Source organism: Primulina huaijiensis, chromosome 1 (genome assembly GCF_012295235.1).
Source record: "Primulina huaijiensis isolate GDHJ02 chromosome 1, ASM1229523v2, whole genome shotgun sequence".
In the NCBI taxonomy this organism is placed as follows: domain Eukaryota; kingdom Viridiplantae; phylum Streptophyta; class Magnoliopsida; order Lamiales; family Gesneriaceae; genus Primulina; species Primulina huaijiensis.
This window is the reverse complement of record NC_133306.1, coordinates 8,174,481-8,195,353: the sequence shown is the minus strand read 5'-3', so window position 1 is coordinate 8,195,353 and position 20,873 is coordinate 8,174,481. Positions and strand designations below refer to the sequence as shown.

Genomic DNA, 20,873 nt, shown 5'->3' with positions numbered 1-20,873 from the left:
CAATGAGGTGTCATTCATCTATTAGATGCGATGAACCATAGACACGAAGTTGGGCATGGTGAGTGGACAAAATATCAAAACTATATATATATGTGTGTAATATTCTAATAATCAAATCGGGGCATTAAATCATGTTTACAAAATTCCCTATAGATGTAGATACACATGTTTTCCCACATTTTGCTACGTACTAACAAGGCAATAACTAACCAAGCAATTTGGAAGGAGACAATAATTATATTATGATAAAGATCGATGTTGTATAAATTATAGTGTAAAGATTTATACATTGTTTGAAAAAAATTTCCTCACAGTCTAAACTTGTATATTGAAAAATTAAATCACTATATTTGGATAATCAAATTTTCAATTACCAATGGATAATTCAATAATCAGTCAAGTTTATACGATAATTATAATTACATTTCTTTAACTAGTAAATAAATAAAATAAAACAAATATTATTTTTAACCAAATAAAATACCAAAAGAAAATTGGGAGGNAGAAAAGAATATAATAATAATAAAAACTTGAAAACTTATTAATTAATTAATGTACACTAATCTTACAAATTGGGAGTGCAATCAATACTTTACATTAATTCTTTGGATAACTCAATTGAAACTTCAAGTGATTAAAATGATCCCAAGTTTCGCATTGAAGACGTATTAGTACTGATTCCACAAGGAAGACAATCCCGCTTCAGATAAATAACTCTCCGAACTTCCTTCCCCAAAGCTTGGAGACCCATTAATGGCCGCCGCCACGGGGTTATTATCATTCACACTTTCTGTTTTGGCGAGATAATTCAAAACATCTTTGATCACCTTCTCATCGCAAGAAGTAATACTGCTATAATGATGATCAGTGATAGTACTATTCAACAACGGCCGATTGTGAATCACGGGGTACGAGATTAATGTTTGTCCCAAACTTGGGATATTATTGTTCATCAGTTTGGTGGAAGATTCGGAGAAGTTAGGGTTTGTTTGGGTCATGTTTGTATTGGAGAAGCAGGGCACTTGCTGGGGATAGGGATGGGTTTGGGTGAAGATGATGTTGTTGCAGGGTTCCATCAATGGCGGGAGTGAGAGGGATGAAGAAGAAGAATAAGAAGGATTAAGTAACTGCAGATTGTGGCCATTAATGGAGTGTAAGTTCATATTTTCTTGTTTGTTCGGGGTTTCTGATCTGTTCTTGTAGAACATTCTGCATAGAACCCAGTCGTCCTCCTGTATATCACATCCATTTATAATCATCACAATATATCTAAATACGTACATTGAGACACGTATAATATAATGATGATAAATTAATACATTTAAATAAGATAACGGTGCATGACAATTCTTTTATAGAATTCGAGTCAAGTATTGAACTAAACAAAAATATATAATCAATCAATATTTATTTTCCACATCAAACCTTGAACATTTAATTATTATTCAGATTATTAAAAAAAAAACATTTATTATCTTTGAGATAAATGAAAAGTTTGAACTGTTATTTTGTTATATGCATAATTGTGTGTGATCTTCAAGATTTAATATGTGAAGTTTTAGTTCTTAAAAAATATGTAATATTCGATGTGTTGTTTGCAGCAGGATCATATATATGATATTTATTGTTCTCATGGGATATATTGTCTGCGTAGTAATATATATGTATATATTTATACATACACGAGAGGCATGACATATATATTTTTATATAGTTGTATGAAAATTCATTAATTAGTTGTCTTTCTAAAAAAAAAAAAATAGTTGTCGCTCTCTAGATGTCAAAAAGATTCTACTTTCGGGTGAGCATATACAGTTGAAAGGCATAAAAGACAAATGACATTATGTCAAGTGAAGATTAAATTAGCAAATGGCCAAAGAAACTTATTGTCGTGCTACATTATCTACAACTAAAAAGACGACAATTTACAGTAAAAAACGATATAAATTCTTAACAATCTTTATTCTAAATGAAAACAGCCTGTAACTTAATGATGTCCATAATATTGACAAGTTGAAGATATTACCAATTAAAAAAATCATCAACTTGTTCAGTAATATATTAATCATAGTTAGTGAGATACTAATATTAATTTATAACCTGAAAATATATTCATTCATATTAATCTATTAATTATCTAGCTTTCTGTATCAGAAATGCCTTTTAACTTTTAGAATTTCTAGTTTCGCGACCAACAATTATAATCACATTCTTCTGTGTATATTAATGTTTGTAGTCAGCATGACATATATTTCAACATATATAGATGTTACGTTTGACTTGTGAAATAAGACGATAAATGATATAACATGCACGAACATGTATGTTTTACCTTGACAGAATGAGTATGTTTCACGCCGGGGCAAGGGGCTCCTTCAAGGCGAAACTCGTGCATGACCCACTCGGTTTTCCTTCCTTTAGGGGCACGGCCCTGGTAGAAAACAAGAGTTTTCCGCATGCCGACTTGGGTCTCGTTGCGATTCACGGTCCGGTCTTTCCCCGTGGCCTTCCAGTATCCAGAAATCGTGGCTNATATATTTTAAAAGATAATTTATTTATTCATCCTCTTCTGATCCATGATAACCACCTCCGAAAAAAAAATTATAAATCGAATATTTCACAAGATTAATTGTTTACACTAGATGATGCGGAATTATTGATGGCAAAATATGTGGCCAATAATGTGTGGGAAATCTTTACAAATTAAGCCCATCTTGATAGCTAAGTATCATGAGAGAGCCACCAATAATAAAGTATGGGCATTAATCAAAAAACAAACTTTTAATTATTGAAAATATATAGCCAATAATGTCACACCATATTCTCTAGCTAACCATCAACAAACAAGCTATTTATCGAGATGTGTCTTTGTGTGATGGGGATTAACTCTTGTAAATAAACAAAGAAATCACTATTCTCGTTTGGAATTCGAGAAGGCTTTGATGTTGATAAAGCATTAAATTCTATAGTTATCATCTATTCGAAAATATTGACGACTGAAAATTTAGACAATTACAATTGTCAAGTCTGATATTTTTCCCCCCGCAAATTATGATCTCGAATCATGTCTCCATCGATCTTTTTTGGTCAAGACAAGTTGTCGATTTCTTCAAAAAAGTTGGTGAATGAGAAATCTTTAGGTGTAGTTCGGAAGTACATATAGATCCTACTGCTAAATATTAACGTCAGATTAATACACCAAGAAATCTAAATGCATGAACTAATTGTGTGCGTGTCGATGTACCTATATTTCAAGCTATATGTTTGAAATTCAAGTTTCTTTGTTACATAGGATGATTATTAATTATCATAGAGATTTGGAAAGTAATTTATTAAACAAACAAAAATCTGATAATACGCGCGCGTGTGTGTGTACACCCACCCTTGTATACATACATAGGGACGTATAACTGAGAGAATAGTAACAAATTACCTGGAATATCCCAAGGTTCACACTTGTTAAGATCTACCTGGATCAGCAAAGAGGTGTGTGGGGTGCATCCTGTCACCCAGTTCATCAAGTAATTGCATATAAGTTCTTCATCTTTTGGATGGAACCGAAAACCGGGGGGTAACCTCGCCTCCACCGTGCTTAAACTGGTCATTTTCAGGCCGCCGTGGTGGTGGGTATGTGTGTGTAAATTAGTGAGATATCAGCCTGAGAGAGAGAGAGAGAGCCTGTGAGAGAGAGAGAGAGAGAGTGATTATTGTTAGATTATGCCTATGAATAGAAACTCCTGTGTATAAAATATATATACACAAAGAAAATTATGTAGCAGTTGCCAGTGGGCAAGTGTTATTTATTTTGATTATTATTTTTACTATATTTAAGTTTTGTTTTATGGGTAAATTACTTGTGTGGATATTTAGATTATAAAAAATCAAGAAATAAGTCAGAGGGAGGGGAGCGTCCGTGGGGTTTGGAATAAAGTTGGAAGACTAATAGTTGCTACGTGTTTGCTGAATGAGATAGTGGATACGTGTGTGAAAATGGTGCCGAAAGGATGCAAGTATACTACCTCTCCAAATCAAATTTATCGATCCAAAAACAACTTAAAGTTTTGATAATCGAAGTTCTTGACTAAAAAAATTCACCGGCCCGTCTACTCGTACCCACGCGGTAGGGATGATATGTATGAAGATGACAGTTACATGTTGATGAATTTTTTTGGTGATGTGCAGATAAGATCAGTTCACACCAAATTTGTCTCCAGACTTCTGGTTCATTTCAGTGACGTATATATTGAAAGGTGACATTTTGGAGGGTTCATTTTGTCAGCTACTGAACATTTTCAAATTCGTGATTTATCACTAAGCATCGACTTTGATATAATTCTGTGAAATTCTATCAAAAAAATAAATATATTTTGTATGATTATTTCTTTAATTTTTTTTTTTTTGGGAACGAATTTTGTTTGATTATTTCTGATTGCACGGTGCGTTGCAACATATGTCTGCGGGCAATTCATTGCAAACTTGACTTCTTCTTTTTTGTTTTTTTTATAAAAAATTCTTCTTAGTTACCTAAAAATTTCAGTCCAGGGTGCGCTGGTCTAGTCGTGCTCGGGAATGCGTCTTCCTCAGTTGCTAGTGCTTTAGTGGACTTAAACAGCTAGATATTTCCTTGTTGGGCCACGTGCTATCTGTATAAAAACTTTTTTTTGTGATTAATTACCAAATTTTTATAAAGTAGCATATACATATATATATATATATATGTTGATCGACCGAGACGTTGCATGGTTTTTTTTATAATTAATTCGATTTATATTTATCAAACATAGTACTCAAATATTAATACTAAAATTTAACATTTGAATTTATAGGATTTGACTCTATATTGGTGTTGAATTTGACTCAACCCGGAACCGACAAACCTAAACTAGTATCAATTAAGCATAACTAGACAAGTACAAATGGTTCATATTTGGCAAAGAAAAACAACAGATTGTTTGGGGGCATGGCAGCAAGAGAGAACCATTTTCTTGATCATTAAAAGGATAGAATCAAGCCATTTTCGAACGAACAAACAAGAAGCAAGAGAGGAGGCAATTCACCAATCGAAGTGTTTAAAAAAATATTTGAATTATATCTCGAAATATAAATCTTCAGACGACTCCAATGGATTGAGAAACAAGCAAGAAAAATGAATCAACCTCTGTAGTAAAAAAAAAAAAAAAAAAAAACTCATAAAAAAACGACATCCCACGCGTCCCTCAACCAAATAATTAATAATATAGTAACTGATGTAGACTGGCTTACTTTCACCTAGTTTTTGTATGGCCCACGCACAAATGCTGAAAACGAAAGAATCGTGATTTTTTTACATACTACCGCATCTATTTCAGGAAGTTTAATGTTGACTGCTAAAGCATAATGCATATATATCAGCTACTGATTTTGTCCAAATACTTTGAACTGTTCAGTCATCCGCCTTTATAGTGATAGCAACCTTCAGGTTATCCTGTTCCAAACAGTCACATTGTTATCTTGACAACTAAGAATTTACATATTCCCCCAATCACTGTGCGCAAAACGACACTTTTTTTTTTCAAAAATGAATACCCGAAACTTCCACAAGCTGCCAGTTGTCGCGCCAAAACATGAGTTAACTGTAGCAAAGAGAGAGACAGCCCTCAACTTCAACTTACACCTTCGTGAGAGTTCCATATTGAATCAGAAAGGGTTTCTAAATTTTTTAAAAAATAAGAATTCAAATTTCCATATTAACCAGATGCCTAAGGTTTCACGCTTGCCACACAATATAGCTAATACTTTTAGCACCAAAAAATCTGCATGTGCGTCTGCGGGCCGGTGAAATGAGATATATATATATAATCCAAAAGAAAGAAATAACATTTATGCAAAGTTCATATGGCTCAAGGAAGCTTGTGATCAAAGGGCTCGGTCTAAAGATGTTAAATAAAAGGGGCATGAGTATTAGCAATATTGGGTGGCATTTCTCTTTCAGAAAGACTAGATTCCTAAGTTAAAAAGAATTGTATGGGGGGTGAACAGGTACCACAAGTGAAGTCAACAAAGACGGGTTCTCAGGAAAGCGACTGCACAGCATTCAATTCCATCAGACATTTCTCACTTTATAAACTAAGCAAATTATATATAAAAATGGCTAAAGATTGTTAGGCAACAAAGATTACCAAACATATTAGACTCTCTATCATACCATACGAGCTTTCAAATTGCGGTAAAATACTGAAACAGTAAGTCATTAAATAAATAAATAAAAACCTTAATGATGTATTTGATCAAACCTCAAGTCAGTAATAAGATGAATACTTGTACTGGTAAACAATGTTGTCTTCCCTTCAACACCACCCATAACATTCCCAAACAACTCACACATATATAAAGATGAGAAAAAAACGTATGAAATTACTTTTTGAAACTTACATATCGAGTATGTTTGGATTTAAAAGCATTTTGCTTAAAGAGATGCTCTTTTTAAAAGTGTTTTTTTAAGCAAAAGTTTTAATATTTCTGTGTTTGGATAAATAAAAGAAAACATTTTTTTTAGTATGAGTTTTTTAGAAAGCACTTAAAAATTATATATATGGGCTTTTGGAAAAACACTTATTTTAGCTTAATTAAGTTCTTTTAAATGCACTACAATACCTATTCAATCATATAAAAAACTATAAAAGCATTTTTTTTAAAAAAAAATAGCACTTTTAAGGAAAAAAAAACTAATAAATCCAAACGGACTCCATGTTGTATCAACAATAAATCAATAGTCACTACAAGAAAAAAGGCCTACGACAACGGTTTTTTCCCGTTGTTGTAGGCCTTTTAAAACCGTTGTTAGAAGCCCTGTGGTTAAAGGGTGTGCTCAAAGACAACGGTGAAAAACCGTTGTCGTAGACGTCTAAAGATGACGGTGAAAAACCGTTGTCGTAGGTATACAAAACCGTTGTTAAAGGTCATGTGGTTAAAGAATTCGCTAAAAGACAACGGTGCTAGAGTGTTGTTGTAGTTACAATTTACGACGATTTTTAAATCATCGTTACCCGTCGCTAAAATTAGCGACGGTCGTAATTAAAATAGTCGCTAAAGAGCGACGGTTTTATACACCGTCGCTAANGTCGCAATTAGCGACGGTTATTTTTTCAACTGTCGCCGATTTAAAATTAGCGACGCTTTTATAAGAACTGTCGCTTTATTTAGCGACGGTTAAATATAAACCGTCGCTAATTATAGATCGGCGACGGTTTAATAAAACCGTCGCTAAATGTAGCGACGGTTTTACAAAAACCGTCGCTAAATTTAGCGACCGTTTTTGGAAAACCGTCGCTATATCTACATCGGCGACAGTTTTACTTAAAACCGTCGCAAATTTTAGCGACGGGTATACATAAACCGTCGAAATATTTAAATTAGCGACGGTATAGTATAACCGTCGCTAAATTTAGCGACAGATTTTACTTAGGCCGTCGCGAAATCTAATATTGACAACAAAATTTGTAGAAAAACCAGTTGAAAGACAACAGTTTAATACAAACCGTTGTCGTAGCTTGAAGAAAAACGCTTATACGACAACAGTTTAAAAACCGTTGTCGTAGTCCAAAAAAAAAACGCTAATAGACAACGTTTTTTAAAAAACGTTGTCGTAGGCCAAAAAAAACGCTCATAGACAACGTTTTTTAAAAACCGTTGTCGTAGATATTTCAAAGACAACGGTTTTAAAGAAACTGTTGTCTTTGAGCGGATTTTTTTAGGCTACAACAACGGTTTTTGTTAAACGTAAAACGATTTTTTTAGGCTACGACAACGATTTTTTTAGGCTACGACAACGGTTTTTGTTAAACGTAAAAAGACAACGATTTTTGTTAAAACCGTTGTCTTTGATGTGTTGTTAAATAGGATTTTTGTTGTAGTGAGTTCCACAAGTTCTTGTTTTGCAAAGAAAAAATCTAGCTAGAGCAGAAATTAGCTGTCTACACATCAAAAGATTATACTCGAATTCAAGTCATTTTTTTCAATGTGATAAGAAATCTTAAGATATCGTGGGCATTTAGATTGGCCTGAATACTTGAGAATTAGTGCTATCAGATTGTTCTATAAGTGAACCACGTATATGAAAAAAGAAATAAATAAGTAGAAGCAGAAATCCTCAAAAAATCAAACTACATACACATTTAGATGCTGGCATTTGTATGTTGACTCCATGTAAAAGAATGATTGTTGAAAACCATGGAATGCAAGATTTAAACATTAAAGTTTGACTGAAGGCGGCACTAACATCGGGAGGCATCCCCAACCATGCATTAATCTTCATCGACATCTGAAAGAAGTATTTTATCCAAATGGATTGGTTCAAGCATAGGATATAGTTGTTTTGATCTAATCAATGAGAATATATGCATATACTTACATTGTCCAAAGATACTTGAGGTTGTAATAACAATCAAAAGAGTGAATACATATCTATACCCATACGAAGATAAAACTTTCAAAAGCCAAGCAGCTTCTTACTTTTGTCCATTGCAACTGATGCTGGCTAGAGCTTGTAAAGGAGCTCATCTCTTTCACGTAAAGGCCCTAAATTTTACAAGAAAATCAGAATAACAGGTTTCCGATTTTATACAACACTTGGTTTTCCGGAGGGCATTAAGTTCAAATCTACTAGTCAAGAAAATCTAATTCAGAAATGAAATAAAAACTTGCTATACAATTTAATAAAGCAGGAGAAGGGCCAGTAAAATCAATGATAGAAGGATGGTATACACAAACGTTAATCAAATATTGCAGATTCTTCATTCTTCGCAATATCAATATTGTTGAATTAACCAGATATGACAATCTGCACCAGATGGTTTCAATCTCGAACACATGCAGCAATTCACAAAATTTAGAAACACACAAGAATTACGTGGTTCAGCCTTTCGGCTTACGTCCACGGGAGAACAGCACAAAGTCTTTTTATTCAACTCAACCGAAGTACAAAGTGGAAATTTAAAGAAAAGAAGATTCACACAATTCTCACAGGTTCTCTCTTTTTTTCAATCACTATCCTTGTCTTCCTTTATGACTGTAGGGCCTTTCCTTGTAATTTTTCCTTTCCGAGAGCCATCACGATATATTTATATCTCCCGACCCAACTCAAGCTTTCCCTCCTTTATTACTGGTACTCCTTGGTTGGTTTTAAGTTGTTGCAACTGTCAATCACTCAGTTCTTATCCTTGGCTCATCTCAATCACAGGGCCCTCACGTGCCTTCCATTTGGGAGACACTTCCCTCAACAATCTCCACCTTGTTTTCCAAATCCAGGCTGTTCTCCAGTACTCCTCGGCCTATTTAGACTCCACCACATTAACCAAGTTCAAGCAATGCTTAAACTTAGCTTGTGGTAACGCCTTTGTCATCATATCAGCAGGATTTTCATGTGTTGAAGTTTTCTCTACCTTAACTTGGCCCTTTGTCGTGATGTCCCTTACAAAGTGTAGTTTGATATCAATGTGTTTTCACATCTCATGAAAAACTTGGTGTTTTGTAAGGTGTATTGCTCCTTGGTTATCACAGTGGACAGCTACCCACTGTTGAGTAATTCCAAATTCTTCTAGTATGCCTTTGAGCCATATAGCCTCTTTTATTCCTTCTGTGAGTGCTATATATTCTGCTTCGGTTGTAGACAATGCAACAACAGGTTGGAGAGTAGCTTTCCAGCTGATAGCAGTTCCATAAAGCGTGAAGATGTATCCAGTGAGTGACTTCCTGGTGTCCAAGTTCCCTGCAAAATCTGAGTCCACGAATCCAACAAGTGGTTTTTTCTCATTCGTCTGCTGTCTGAACATCAGTCCCAAGTTTGAAGCTCCTTTCAAATATCTCATGGTCCACTTCAATGCCTCCCAATGTAATTCTCCTGGGTTGGCCATAAACCTTGATTCCACGCTCATAGCATATGCAAGATCTGGTCTGCTGCATACCATGCTATACATTATGCTCCCTACCCCATTTGCATAGGGCTTGTTCTTCATGTTTTCCTCTTCATCCTTGCTGCTTGGAGAATGATCAGTAGATAATTTGAAGTGTTGGCCAATCGGTGTACTTACTTGTTTTGCTTCCAACATCCATCCTAGCTCTTTGAAGTACCTTCCTTATATATTGGCCTTGATTTAGGAACAAGGTTGCGTTTCCCTTGTCCCTTTTGATGTTCATCCCAAGTATTCTTCTTGCTTCTCCTAGTTCCTTCATTTCAAACTCAGAGCTTATTTTTTCTTTGAGGACTTGCAAGTCAGTTCGACTTTTACTTGCTACTAGCATGTCATCCACATAGAGGAGCAAGAAGATCTTGGGTTGATTTCCGTCATTTCTTATACATACACAGCTGTCAAAGTTACTTCTCACAAAGTGTATTTGTGTCATGAACTCATCAAACCGTCTATACCATTGTCTGGGACTTTGCTTGAGACCGTATAAAGATTTATTTAACAGACACACCTTTCCTTCATTTTCAGAGGTTCTAAAGCCCTCCGGTTGTTCCATGAATATGGTTTCTTCCAAATTTCCGTGTAGGAATGCTGTTTTAACATCAAGTTGCTCTAATTCTAGATCAAATTGAGTGACCAATGCAAGCAAAATTCTGATGGAAGCATGTTTGACTACAGGGGAATAGATTTCGTTGAAATCAATACCTTCCACCTGTGTGTATCCCTTTGCCACTAACCTAGCTTTGTATTGTACTTCAACCTTTCTTATTCCAGAGTCTTTAAGCTTGAATATCCACTTGCAACCCACCACTCTTTGCCCCTTTGGTCTGGCAACTAGCTCCCATGTTTTGTTCTTGCTTAATGAGTTCATTTCTTCATTCATGGCTTCACGCCACTTGTTCTTCTGTTGGCAGGTAATAGCTTCTCTATAGGAGGTTGGCTCTGAGTTTTCTATATGCTCTGCTATATTTAGTGCAAAAGAAATCATATCTGCTTGTCCAAATCGCTGAGGTGGTTTTATTTCTCTTTTCTTTCTGTCTCTTGTCAGCATATAGGAGTCATTGTCTTTATCAGTGATTGATTCATTTTCTATTGGATCTTCGCAATGATTAGTATCCGTAGGATCTTGAGGAACTTCATTTGTATACTCACAATTCTCCACCTCAATCTGTGTTTCCATGGGAAGTTCACTTGACGGATTTGATGTGCCTTTATGTTGGATATCTCCCATTTTGCTTTCATCAAATATTATATCCCTCGAAATGAAGCACCTGAGCCCTTTATCTTCTAGATTCCACACCTTATATCCTTTCACTACATTAGGATATCCAATGAAGATGCATTTTACTGCTCGAGGCTCAAGTTTGTCTCTTTTGATGTGAGCATAAGCCAAGCAACCAAACACTCTTAGATTTGAATAATCTGTGGGAGCACTTTTCCACATCTCCATAGGGGTCTTGAAGTTTACTGCACTTGAGGGACACCTGTTGATCAAGTAACAGGCTGTAGTCACCGCTTCCCCCCAAAAGACTTTTGGTAGACCAGCATTTAGCAGCATGGAACTAGTTCTTTCCAATAAAGTTCTATTCATACGTTCAGCTACCTCGTTTTGTTGGGGTGTTCCAGCAACTTTCTGATGCCTCAAGATACCCTTCTTTGCACAGAGTTGATTAAACAGATCAGAGCAATATTCTAATCCATTATCAGTTCGAAGGTGTTTCAGTTTCATGTCCATTTGGTTTTCATATAGTATTAGCCATTCTTTGAACTTGGTATATGCTTCATCCTTTGTCTTAAGTACATAGACCCAAAGTCTTCGTGAGTAATCATCTATGATTGACATCAAATACCTCTCTCCAGCATGAGTGGATGTCCTTGAGGGACCCCATATGTCAGAGTGAACATACTCGAATGGCCTAGAAGTTGTGTGTTTACCATGCTCAAAGTTCACTCTCTTTGCTTTTCCTAATATACAGTATTCACATGTATCCATTCCTTTGATGATGTCTCCACAAAGAAGTTTTTGTTTAGATAGCTCCATTAGACCTCTTTCACTTACGTGGCCAAGTCTTAGATGCCACAGCAATGTTCTATTCATCTTATCCTCTGCCACAGCTGATCTTCCCAGCACTGTATTTCCCAGCAAGATGTACAGAGAGTTCTTTCTTACAGCCTTCATAATCACCAATTTTCTGATTTGAAGGAGCAACCATTTGATTCTAATGTACCTAGGGAGATCAGATTCCTTTTGAGGTCTGGTACATATCTGACTTGCAGTAAGATTTTATAGGAGCCATCATCCATTCCAAGTCTGATGGAGCCTATACCTTTTACTTTGCATGATCTGTCATTTCCAAGGATGACCACTCCCAAATCTGTTTCATGAAGAGTTTCAAACCAAGACTTTGTGGGACACATATGGAATGTACATCCAGAGTCTAAAATCCATTCAGTTGATGTCCCTTGATCTGATATGGTCAATGCCTCTGTCGTGTCGTATCCATCAGATGCAACAGAGGCTTCACCATCTTCATTGCCTTTTTATTGATGTTTCTTTCTCCTTTCGGGGCAATTTCTTTTGAAGTGTCATTCCTTGTGACATAAGAAACACCTATATTTGATTTGACTCTTGGATCTTGATCGTGAAATGTTCCTTATTTGCTGTCTTATAGCAGGTCTCCCTCTTGCATTGAGGCTTTCTCCTTGTCCATGTCCATGAGAGTTCATTCCCTTCTGTAGTTCTTTGGCCCTTATTGCTGATTGGACTTCCTCCAATGAGATTGATTGTTCCCTGCCGTAGAAAATTGCATCCTTGAAGTTTTCATATGAAATTGGGAGAGAGTTTAACAAGATTAATGCCTTGTCCTCTCCTTCCAATTTAACTTCAATATTTTCCAAGTCATCCAATGTAAGGCCCAAGATTTTGATTACCGTAATCTGAAATGATTTGGTGATAATTGATGTAATTATAGACGGAAAGGATTAGACCGGGAAAGACGGAAGAAAACACGAAATACGTGCGAGGACAGAACACCTTGCGCATATGCGCGACAAGGAGCCGTGCATATGCGCGACAGTGGCAGAAGACCTCGCGCATATGCACGAGTTGTGCGGAGATGTGAGTTGTATGACCCGAGAGCCTCGCGCATATGCGCTGATGAAGGGCGCGCATATGCGCGAGCTGCCGAGAAGGTTATCTGCCGAGACAGTAGGTCTCGCGCATATGCGCGNTATATATATATATATAATGTTTCATTTTCTCATATTTCAAAGAAGGAAAACCGATAGCTTTGAAGAAAATCCTTACGCCTTTTATTACTGATATGATCTGAAATTATGGTATTGTCAGAATCGGATATGATTCATATATGAGGTTCTTGACATGTTAGACATCGTATAATCGAGAACAGATTGAAGAACAGACTGGTTATGAACTTATTATGGTTTTTCAGATATTGAATTGAGATTATTCAGATTTATGAGATTATGGATTAGTTTGGCTATTGATTATGGTTTGTTGTTGATATCTATTGTTGTCTGAGTTGACGGGGATATCAAGACTATACCGTTATACTGTCGATATTGAATTAGATTAAGTATTAATCAGAACATATCTGAGTTGAGTTGACTACTGATATTGTGCCTATTCGATATTGTCATTGCCAGATTGAGTATGGACAGATTTGAATTAGAGACTTCGACTTCGTCGAACCAAGAAGACAAAGGTATAAATTGATGTTGATGCGGGATTGCACAACTCGAGTTAGATTCGACTTGAGTTTCCCAAAATCACATACTTCTTCTTATTGCATTGATATTTGTAATTGAATGAGATTGATATGTTTGTTTTATTGATTCATGCATTGAGTCATAGGCGGATGCGCCTAGTCGTAGACGATTGATCTCGTGACAGGGGTGCCTGAGATAGAAGTGCCAGGGCAGATATGCCTAGTTGGGCGGATGTGCCTAGTCTGCGACGGATAGGTCAAGACACCTGATGTTTGGTCATATCGAAGTGGATAGAATTGGAGTTTTTTCTATTACTGATGTTCGATATGGAAAGGGCCAAAGTCCGTGAATAAGAACATACCACCACCCCGATCGGGAGTGTAGGTGGGTGTATGTTCTTATTCCAATCGGGATCCCTAGATTAGGACGAGTCGAGTCAGAGTCTATAAGTCACGGAGTGTGATTCAGAGTTGCAGTGAATTGTTTCTGATTTTGATACATGTTATGAATATCTGTTTCATGCTTTTACACTTGTTATATGAAATGCATGTATACATGATTTATACTGGGAATGTAATTCTCACCGGAGTTATCCGGCTGTTGTCTTGTTTGTATGTGTGCTTGACAACAGGTGGGACAGGATCAGGATCAGGAATAGGATGAGAGCGTATAGTTAGCGTGGAGATCCGGGCCCAGAAGCAGAGTAGGATTCAGCCCTTGATGTATAGATGCTGAACCTAGTTGAGATAGATATCTGTAGTACATATGTTGTACTTTTATACTGATATGTATATTAACTAGATTACATTACTTTTCCGCATTCATAATAAAAAAAAAAGAAAATTTTTAGTCCCATTTTTCTTAATTGTTATTTGACGTTAATAATGATTAAGACATGAATTAGCGTCCAGGTCCCCACAACAGGTGGTATCAGAGCAATAGGTCCAGAACTGTAGGTTTTTCAGACTGAGATAGAAGCTAGTGAGCGGGGTAGAATGAATTTTCTTTCCTTGCATGTGTTTGCTAGCATGTGATTTATTATAATGTTGAATTACATTGTAGATGCTAATGTTGCAATATGTGCTTACTGTTTTTGAAAATACATGTTACCTGAGTATCTGAGTTGATTGGTAATGTGTATTATTTGGAAATGAATCAAAACTCATTCTTGATCAGAGGTAAGCTGATCAGAAAGAGACTGAGACGGATTGTCTCATATGATTGCTGACTTTTGTGATCATCAGATATTCCTCCTCGAAGAATTATAGAACGAGGTAGTACTTCGAATGATCAGATGGATGTGTCAGAAACTCTGATGAAAACACAGTTGATGACGTTTCAGTCATTCCAACCGCCGATTCTGAAGGGTACTGAGACGCCAGTCGATTGTGTAAATTGGCTAGAGGACATAGAAATGCTATTTGAATTTCTTGGTTTCACAGATGATTGTAGAGTTAAACTGATTGGGAACCAGTTACGGGAAGTCGCAAGGAGTTGGTGGCTGGTAACCAAAGAAGCCTTAGAACAGCGTGGTCCGGTGATTACATGGAAAATTTTTAAAGTTGAATTCTATCAAAGATTCTTTCTCGTATCATACAGACAAGATAAAAGTGCAGAGTTTGCATATTTACGACAGGGTCAGTTGAATATTGATTAGTATTTGGCCCAGTTCTTCACCTTGCTACGTTTTGCCCCTCACGTGGCTAGGAATGAGGCAGCTGTATTTGATCAGTTCATCCAGGGATTGAATCCGGAGATACGTACATTGGTAAATGTGAAACAACCGAATAACTTTGCTGATACACTGAACAGAGCCAGAAGAGCAGAAACAGTTCTGATGAGACAAAAAAAGCCTCGTATGTTCTTCTAGCACCGAGACCACAACAACTGCCTCCCAGAATCGAGAGTGGCAACAGCAGTGGTGGAAAGAAAGAACAGTTGAAAGCTCGAAAGAAACAGTTCAAGAAGTTAGGAAGCGGTTCATCTAGCTCCAGTGGTTCTAGCTCGAATTATACGGGGATTTATTGCAGAACTTGCGGAGGGAGACATCCCACGGAGCAATGCCAAGGAGTGACTGGTAGATGTAATATCTGTAGATAGCAGGGACATTTTGCTAGAGTTTGTCCACAGAGAGGTTCCCGGAGATCTCATGGAGCAGAATCATCTGGTTGTATTAACCGAGGAACAGACCCAGGATGCACTTGATGATATAGTGGCAGGTAACTGTTCTTTGGTGATTATTTTGTGTATATATTGAGAGACACTAATACATCCTATACATGATTTCTGAATGTATTGCATTGATATATGCTTTATCTGTCGGGTCTGTATTTACTGTCGTAATTATCTTTTTACCTTTTGGGGAAAAGTTGATATCGGTGAATTCTGTGAAACATCATCTACTGCAGTAGAATGAAAATGAGATTGAGTTAGCTTGTATTGTACTGGTGTTGTCTAATTCTGACCGCATTATTGATACTGATATGTTGACCAAGTACAGAGCTATCACATCCTATTTCCAGGAAATGGTAAGATTCGGACCTGAAATGGCCAAAGATTGAACATGCTACGGTAAGGATTCTAGATTTAAAATACCTTTGATATATGTGATGTTCATGACTTGATGATTATCGAAAGGAACGGAGTGATTCCTTATCGATTCAGTTGATTTACTGAAATTGAGCGTATCGTTGACTGATTTGCCAGTAGTAGGAAAGTTGCTAAAGTCTTTCCAGATGAGATTCCGGGTTTGCCTTATGTCAGGAAGATTGATTCCAGCTTTGACTCATTACCAGGTACTGTTCTTAGTTCTAGAACTCTGTACAGAAGGATACTGAGTAAATTGCAAGAATTGAAAGATCAGTTAGAAGAGTACTGGCCGAGAGTTACATCAAATTGAGTGTTTCTCTTTGAAATACTTCAGTTATGTTTATGGGTTGATGAACCTTATGTTTAGAAGTATTTTGATAATTTGATGCTTGTTTTATCTATGATATTCGGTTATATTCGGAGCATATGCCTGACTGAATCGAATATGTGAAAAAGCGCATTGAATATTCTGAGAACTGAGATGTGTATACAGAAATTGTTGAGAGGTGCATCTTGATTGAGATAGATTGTATTCAGGATAGTTGATATCCGAAGATAGTATACCAACTGATTTTAGCACAGTTGAAGCCGTGATCAGTTGGATGAGAACGACATCAGTGTCAGAAATTCGTGGTTGCATGAATTTAGCAGGATATTATATACGATTGTTGTATTAAATCTGCTTGAGGCTTGTTATCTTTTAAATCAGTATTTGATACAGATTACATATCGTTGGGACTCTATACGGTGTGAATTATATTAGAGCGGATTTTGCCAATTAAAGTAGTTCAGAAATTTGATCAGAATGTTCAGAACATGATTTTGATGATTAGAGCAGAGTATCAATTAGATATCAGGTATGTGATACTGTATAGTATGTGACTAATCGACTTGGTTGGGCCGAATATTTGAATTTGAAATGACAGATATGATTGGAAGTGCACAACTGATAATTCTAAAAGATAGTTTTGATAGAAACAGATAAGATTAGTTGTGGCAAAATTTGTACTGAGATGTCTATATTGGCCACCAATAGGAGAGAATGAGAGGAACCAGGAGATTGGTTATAAAAATTATTGATTCCTGAATAGAAATGGGAGTACATTTCTATGGATTTTGTGATGGAACTATCGCAATATGTTCAAGACTGTGATGTGATATGATTGTGATTGACAGATTGCTCGAATCTGTATATGTTATTTTGTACAAGAAGATGTACAGTCATGACCAGACGACTGAGTTGTATGTCAGAAAAGTAGTCAAATTGCACAGAGCGCCAAAATTGAGTATATCAGACCGTGATTTTCAGTTGCTTTCGTACTTTTGGCAGATTATACAACAAGCTTTTTCACATATCATCTACAGATTGACGGATAGTCAAAACGGATGATCCAGACCCTGGAGGATATCCGTGAAGTTTTAGTGCGTGATTTTAGCACTAGTTGACAAGATTCATTGTCACTTTGAGAATTATCATACAAAAATAGCTATCAGATGAGTATTAAGATAGCTTCATTCGAGACATTGTACAGTGAGAACTGCAGATTTTCTTCGTATGGAGATAATATCTCTGAGGTACCTGAGATTAGACTTGATAGGATCAGAGATATGACAAAGGAATTGAAACTAATTCGGTCGGAAGAAAATGAAGACAGCTCAGAATAGACAGACTAAATATGCCAACGTCGGATGATGACCGTTGGTATTTGAGACAGAAGGTTGGATATTGGAATTGACTGGGATTGAATAGATTGACAGCAGATGATAGTGTGGTTTGTTATGAGCTGTTGATTGGTATATCCGGATATTGTATAGCCAGTATTTTTGAGATTGATTTTATCTAAGTTACTTCGAGCTGCATTATGAGATTATGCTTCTTGAATTATTATTCCAGATTGGAATCGGAAATCCGTGAAAGAAAGAGAATTCAGTACGACGACTATTTCGCTGTTGCAAGTACAACAAAGTCGTCAGGGCATCGAAGAATCTACCTGGAAGACTGAGTCTGATATGAGGTAGCAATGTCCAGAGTTATTTCACTGATATGGGTTTTTGATTGATTTTGTTATACATTTCTTTCTTTATCTGATATGATTGCTGGTGATTTCGGGGACGAAATCATATCTTAGGGGGGAGGAATGTAAGGCCCAAGATTTTGATTACCGTAATCTGAAATGATTTGGTGATAATTGATGTAATTATAGACAGAAAGGATAAGACTGGGAAAGACGGAAGAAAACACGAAATACATGCGAGGACAGAACACCTCGCGCATATGCGCGACAAGGAGCCGTGCATATGCGCAACAGTGGCAGAAGACTCCTCGCGCATATGCGCGAGTTGCGCGGAGATGTGAGACGTATGACCGGATGAAGGGCGCGCATATGCGCGAGCTGTCGAGAAGGTTATCTGCCGAGACAGTAGGCCTCGCGCATATGCGCGGGGCTTGGGCGCGCATATGCACGAGTCATGCAGAAGGGAAAATCGACACTTGGTTCACCATGCAACATGATATATATATATATATATATATATATATAATGTTTCATTTTCTCATATTTCAAAGAAGGAAAACCGATAGCTTTGAAGAAAATCCTTACGCCTTTTATTTCGTAGAAATTTGCTTGTTCAAGATCCGCCCGTCTGATTTGCGATCCGGATACAGTACTGTACTCCTCTCGATAATGGCTACACAAGGACGTAAGTTTTATTCATTTCTGATATGATCTGAAATTATGGTATTGTCAGAATCGGATATGATTCATATATGAGGTTCTTGACATGTTAGACATCGTATAATCGAGAACATATTGAAGAACAGACTGGTTATGAATTTATTATGGTTTTTCAGATATTGAATTGAGATTATTCAGATTTATGAGATTATGGATTAGTTTGGCTATTGATTATGGTTTGTTGTTGATATCTATTGTTGTCTGAGTTGACGGGGATATCGAGACTATATCGTTATACTGTCGATATTGAATTAGATTAAGTATTAATCAGAACATATCTGAGTTGAGTTGACTATTGAATTGTGCCTATTCGATATTGTCATTGCCAGATTGAGTATGGACAGATTTGAATTAGAGACTTCGACTTCGTCAGACCGAGAAGACAAAGGTATAAATTGATGTTGATGCGGGATTGCACAACTCGAGTTAGATTCGACTTGAGTTTCCCAAAATCACATACTTCTTCTTATTGCATTGATATTTGTAATTGAATGAGATTGATATGTTTGTTTTATTGATTCATGCATTGAGTCATAGGCGGATGCGCCTAGTCGTAGACGATTGATCTCGTGACAGAGGTGCCTGATAGTGATGGAATCGTCACTGGGCCATTGCACATTGTCACAGAGCAATGATTGGCAGAAGTGTCAGGGCAGATATGCCTAGTTGGGCGGATGTGCCTAGTCTGCGACGGATAGGTCAAGACACCTGATGTTTGGTCATATCGAAGTGGATAGAATTGGAGTTTCTTCTATTACTGATGTTCGATATGGAAAGGGCCAAAGTCCGTGAATAAGAACATACCACCACCCTGATCGGGAGTATAGGTGGGTGTATGTTCTTATTCCGATCGGGATCCCTAGATTAGGACGAGTCGAGTCAGAGTCTATAAGTCACGGAGTGTGATTCAGAGTTGCATTGAATTGTTTCTGATTTTGATACATGTTATGAATATCTGTTTCATGCTTTTACACTTGTTATATGAAATGCATGTATATATGATTTATACTGGGAATGTAATTCTCACCAGAGTTATCCGGCTGTTGTCTTGTTTGTATGTGTGCTTGACAACAGGTGGGACAGGATCAGGATCAGGAAGAGGATGAGTGAGTATAGTTAGCGTGGAGATCCGGGCCCAGAAGCAGAGTAGGATTCATCCCTTGATGTATAGATGCTGAACCTAGTTGAGATAGATATATGTAGTACATATGTTGTACTTTTATACTGATATGTATATTAACTAGATTACATTACTTTTCCGCATTCATAATAAAAAAAAGAAAATTTTTAGTCCCATTTTTCTTAATTGTTATTTGACGTTAATAATGATTAAGACATGGATTAGCGTCCGGGTCCCCACAAAGATCTTGATAAACTCATCAATCTGCTCAGAGATGTTCTTCTAGTCAATGATCTTGAACGAGTATAACTTTTGTTTCATGTACAACCTGTTGGCGAGTGATTTAGTCATGTAGAGTGATTCGAGTTTGGTCCACATAGATGCTGCTGATGCTTCTCTGGAGACCTCATGCAAAGGTTTGTCTCCGAGACACAGATTGATTGTGCTTTGTGCCTTCGCAAGATTTTGGGTCTTTTCTTTTGGATCACCCGTCATGGCTTATTCTCCTTTTAATGCTTCCTCCAGACCTTGTTGTATTAGGATTGCTTGCATTTTGATTCTCCACAGGCCAAAATCGTTCTTCCCTGTGAACTTTTCGATGTCAAATTTCATTGATCCCATCTTCTTGATCGTTCTTCGTGTCGTGTCGTGGCTTCGATTCCCACAGACGGCGCCACTTGTTGAATTAACCAGATATGACAATCTGCACCAGATGGTTTCAATCTCGAACACATGCAGCAATTCACGAAATTTAGA

At 36.8% G+C, this 20,873-nt stretch overlaps 2 protein-coding genes across 2 annotated transcripts; both read right to left on the bottom strand.

Annotated features, from left to right (window-relative positions):
- Nucleotides 1–550: 550 nt before the first annotated feature.
- Nucleotides 551–3,715, bottom strand: LOC140971008 (NAC domain-containing protein 21/22-like). The gene is made up of 4 exons (XM_073433040.1): nt 3,339–3,715; nt 2,835–2,976; nt 2,333–2,529; nt 551–1,232 (listed from the first exon to the last, which is right to left on the bottom strand). The coding sequence occupies exons 1-4, from the start codon at nt 3,603–3,605 to the stop codon at nt 669–671; spliced, it is 1,170 nt and encodes a 389-aa protein (XP_073289141.1). The 5' UTR covers nt 3,606–3,715; the 3' UTR covers nt 551–668.
- Nucleotides 3,716–9,479: 5,764 nt separating this feature from the next.
- On the bottom strand, nt 9,480–9,992 carry LOC140971000 (secreted RxLR effector protein 161-like). The gene has a single exon (XM_073433029.1). The coding sequence runs from the start codon at nt 9,990–9,992 to the stop codon at nt 9,480–9,482; it is 513 nt and encodes a 170-aa protein (XP_073289130.1).
- Between the last annotated feature and the right edge of the window lie 10,881 nt (nt 9,993–20,873).

What these genes read in the sequence shown, in the direction of transcription:
- LOC140971008 (XM_073433040.1), bottom strand. Translation starts at nt 3,605, where the DNA reads ATGACCAGTTTAAGCACGGTGGAGGCGAGGTTACCCCCCGGTTTTCGG. An exon ending in GTATTATCAGATTTTTGTTT is followed by an intron (nt 2,977 to 3,338) that starts GTTTAATAAATT and finishes ATTTTCGAATAG; the next exon opens with ATGATAACTATAGAATTTAA. An exon ending in AACATACTCATTCTGTCAAG is followed by an intron (nt 1,233 to 2,332) that starts GTAAAACATACA and finishes TGTGATATACAG; the next exon opens with GAGGACGACTGGGTTCTATG.
- LOC140971000 (XM_073433029.1), bottom strand. Translation starts at nt 9,992, where the DNA reads ATGAAGAACAAGCCCTATGCAAATGGGGTAGGGAGCATAATGTATAGC.